We start from the raw sequence: 4,390 nt of genomic DNA, 5'->3' as shown, positions 1-4,390 counted from the left end.
AGTGTCATCGTGTCAGAGGACACTGAAGTGCTGGTGTCTCCTGACGAGGCCTTGATGCTGATGGACAAAAATACGGCAGTTTTGGAAGCAGCCGTCAAAGAAGCAGCCAGACAGGTATTACGACACTTAGAGACATAAATTTTGGTAAACATTCATTTTTCTTAATGGTGGTTTTGGGGTTTGTATATTGGTACCAGGGTGCCCATATCATCGTGACTCCTGAAGATGGTATTGATGGCTGGGTCTTCACAAGAGAAACAATATACCCTTATCTCGAGGATATCCCAGACCCCAGGTAGACTGGATTCTGTGCGTCCGTCCTGGAAGGTATCATCCCTGCTGTGGGCGGGGGAATGGTCTGATGGGAAAGACAGCTGCCTTTAGGAGTGGTTGTTTATATTTTTAAATCTCTTGGAACAACTACTGTGAAATGAAGGCACTTTAGACATCATGGTTGCTGTAAATAGCTTCAGGCAACATCCTTCATCGTTTTTCGCTGTTGTTTTTTCTTTGTGGAATTCCTTTCATTTTAGTATGTATACTCATAAACATTGAGAATTATTTAAAAGACAAACAAAAACTTACAGATTCTACATTTCAGTAATGTAGTCCATGCATGTTGTAGAAAATGTTTAAGATACAGGAATATTAGGAATATTTGTGAATAAAATAACAGCTACTACTGAAGGGATAGACTGCACATTTTCATATCTATTTTTTTGAATCATAACTTGGTAGCCTTTTTATTGCACCATTTTTTTAAGCTGCAGTATTTGGTGAAAGATAACAAAATGCGCCATAGCAGAAACAAATTCTAAGCTACCTCAGCACAGCAGCCAAACGGAGAGCTGGAGCAGGATGGCTGAGATGAGCCCATGGGTCAGTGTAACACCAACACCGTGCCACAGGCTGGCAGCAGAAGGGACGCTTGCGGGCGTAAAGGTTTGTGTTTGCTGCGAGGAAACGCCTGTGTTCCTTGTTCCTCAGTTCACGTGAGGTGAAGCCAGAGTTTGGGCACACTAAGATTTGAAGGACAAAGCTGCTGCCTTGTGTTGAATAACAGAAAACAACAGTCGTATTAGATGTGACTAATTCAGAGCTACCGTTCCTGTGATCCATAGCCTTTGTGTTGGCATTTTTATGGATTGGCTGGTTTTGATGTTTTATTTCCTTTCTTCCTTCTTGCTGTTTAGGTTTGCTCTCTCACCCGTGCTGGAGAGACTGAGCTGTGTGGCAAGGAACCACTCCATCTATGTGCTTGCAAATAGGGGAGACAAGAAGCCGTGTAATTCAAGTGATCCAAGGTGTCCAAGTGATGGTCACTATCAGTATAATACCAGCGTGGTCTCTGACTCTGAAGGGAAGCTGGTGGCTTCTTACCACAAGGTAAGAGGATTTTACAATGTTCAGGATGCTCACGGTCCTTGGGTAATTAAAGATGTGAATCAGAAATTGCTTCCGAGGCTTAAATGTATTTGTACAGTCATTATAAGGCAGGTGTCAGAGGGTGGGTCAATGCCACTGCCTTAAAATATCTTCACTCCTGCTATTCTGAATGTAATAGCAAGTAATTAAATGAAATTAATTAAAACTCAATAAGCCCTCTATTTTTACTGCTTCTCAATAGGAAGTGAGGCATGAGATATTAAAACATTAATGTCCTAAACTCTCGCTAACTAAATACAAATCCCCTTCACTAGTATAAATCAGAACCAGGGGTATTTGCGCCTGACTCCTCTTGCTAGTGGTACAATTCTCCTTTCTGAAATTAAGATACAGCATGTTCACAAGACGTATTCTCCATTACTTGTATCGAAGTGAATGAGTATTTTATTCAATATTAATCTGATTTAAATGGTTTGATTTCTTTCCTAATCTTTTTTTTTTTTCCTTCATTCCTTTCTTTCCATGAAAAATACAAGCTTTTTGTGACAGAGAAACAGTTTAATTACCCCAAGGATCCAGAATTTGTGACTTTCAACACCTCCTTTGGCTACTTTAGCATTTTCACTTGTGCAGACATACTCCATCATGACCCAGCTGTGGTCTTGGCAAGCAGATTCCAGGTTGACACCATCCTGTTCCCCACTGCTTGGGCTAACACTCTTCCACTGTTGTCAGCACTCCAGTTTCACTCAGCGTGGGCCATGGGCATGGGCGTCAACTTTCAGCAAAGACAGACAACTCCACTTTAGATATGACAGGAATGTGATACTGCTCTAATTAATCTTGTTCACATGGGCAGCTTTTATATCTGTGTAGTGCAGTTGACCTGAGCAGAAATTCCCCTCACCTTTAGACGTGCATACACAGGTCAACAGGATGAGGGCAAAACTTGTACAGATAAAAGGAAAATAAAAATGTGGTATGTAAGAGCTCAGAAATGCTTAAGTTGACTAGAACACCTTTAGTTAAGTGATCGATTCTGAGAGTTCAGGCATGTGGTTCTTCATCTTCTGACCCCGGTATCAGCGTTTTGGTCATGTGAAGGCACAAACTTTTTTCCTCCACTAGGTGGAAACCTAACTCTGAGAAATGTGCCTGGGAGCCCTGCAAATTTTACTCCTGAACTTGTGTCGAGGGTTTTTTTTTGCAGCTCTGTTTTCCCTCTGTATTTTTCCTAAGCAGATGCTAGGAGTCCAGCCCAGGTTTGGTGGGTACGTGCTTGCAGAAGGGAGAGAAACTTACTGGTGTTGCTGAGACGTAGCCCTAAACTTTGCCTTCCCCGTGAGAGCAGATACGGGCTGTTCCTTTAGCTCTCAGTTATTGATAAGCCGTGTAATTCAAGTGATCCAAGGTGTCCAAGTGATGGTCACTATCAGTATAATACCAGCGTGGTCTCTGACTCCGAAGGGAAGCTGGTGGCTTGTTACCACAAGGTAAGAGGATTTTACAATGCTCGGGATGCGCACGGTCCCTGGGTAATTAAAGATCTCCGTATCTTTAGAGCATTCCCACTAGCGCAGGCAATTAAGCGTGGCTTCAGTTTTTTAGAAAACTCAGCCAAACCTGAATTAACTTCCCTGGGTCACAAACAATTCAGATCTATGGCTAAATGCATATGCACACGTCAGTTGTGCACACAGGTGCATTCACAGAGACACGGTGCTTTGCTGCCATGGTGGCCAAGAACTGTCTGTACAAAGTTCCAAGTACCACCCATGGATCCTCCTGGCCTAAATGAATGAGTACATGTACCGGATCATTTCATCATCATGTCAGCTTGTCTTACAACCAGACTAGCTCTTGACAGTATTTTGCCTTTCTGTATCCTTCTCCACACAGACATGCACGCTGCTCAAGTGCAGGAGCACAGACCTGAATGCATGTGGACAACCTGTGGAGACGGCTCAGACCAAGTTTGAGATGTTCTCCCTCAGCGGCACGTTTGGCACTAACTACGTAAGTCTCGTACAGTGGGGTGCAGCTGGCCCCCGGGGAGTTCGAGGTAATGGTACGCCCTTGTGAGTTGTCAGACCGTAACACAAATGGTGAAAAAGCCACTACAAGACACAGGAGCAACTTGGTAGTTATCACAGTTGACGTTATCACTGTTTCAGTAACTGGCTTGAGTTCAAGCTTGTTATCAGTGCCTGATTTTCATGGTTGCATTCGTACAGCAGGTCCATTTGGCCAATTCCCTTCTTCCTCGTCCCCCACAATCCCCAGAACATCTTGCTTTCTCAGATGTTGTAGTAGCTACCACATCTCTCAACTGGGTCAGCGTTAATGCATATATTACATTGTGTTTGTCACACTATTGTGTGACAAACTGTGATGTTCCTGGTTTTTTTACTTTTCCATAAGTTAGCACCTGCTAACTGATGGACATCTGAGAAGTCGGACTAGTACATCAAAGCCAATTCTGAGTGTGACACTCTTTGGGGGGTGGTATGAAAAGGACACTCCACACACACAGCAAGTTTCACCATGGTTTCACTGAAGATCCTTTAAGATCTCATCTCCTTGTTTCTGAAATGCTAATTAATCATAATGCTAATTAATCTTAATACCAGTAATTATAATGGCATCCTATTTCTCAAGTTGTCTTATCTAACAGCATAGTCATTGCGCTCTGGTTTGTTGATTTAGCAGCAAAACAAATTACTCTGCTGGGCAGTTCTGTGTGTGTTTTTATATGATAGTGTTGGTGGTCATAGGCTTGACCTTGACACTGGGGACAGTAGAAAATAAATTCCTCTGACTTTAGCGGTGTGGGATTCAGGCACATAGCAGTGGGTTGTGGCCCAGTAACAACAAATTTTAAATTCTCTTAAGTTTTTGGTGGAGTATTAGAAGTCATTTCCAGAGCACTGTTCTGCCACGCCTGTGAACACACATTTTTCTAAAGCAGAGATTAACAGAACCTTCGAAGGCTGGTGATTGAACT

At 42.8% G+C, this 4,390-nt stretch overlaps 1 protein-coding gene across 1 annotated transcript; it reads left to right on the top strand.

The window, feature by feature from the left end:
• Window positions 1-3: 3 nt before the first annotated feature.
• Window positions 4-3,943, top strand: LOC104490012 (vascular non-inflammatory molecule 2-like; the record flags this gene model as incomplete). Its single annotated transcript, XM_010132238.1, is given in 7 exon segments — window positions 4-114; window positions 198-291; window positions 294-327; window positions 1,194-1,386; window positions 3,286-3,404; window positions 3,406-3,454; window positions 3,812-3,943. Coding segments are annotated over 7 exon segments (732 nt in total), but the record flags the coding sequence as incomplete, so codon positions are not given.
• Window positions 3,944-4,390: the final 447 nt, after the last annotated feature.

Source organism: Buceros rhinoceros, unplaced genomic scaffold (assembly GCF_000710305.1).
Source record: "Buceros rhinoceros silvestris isolate BGI_N320 unplaced genomic scaffold, ASM71030v1 scaffold39002, whole genome shotgun sequence".
NCBI lineage: Eukaryota > Metazoa > Chordata > Aves > Bucerotiformes > Bucerotidae > Buceros > Buceros rhinoceros.
Note: the sequence above shows the minus strand (reverse complement) of the source record. Positions and strands in the feature narration are given on the sequence as shown.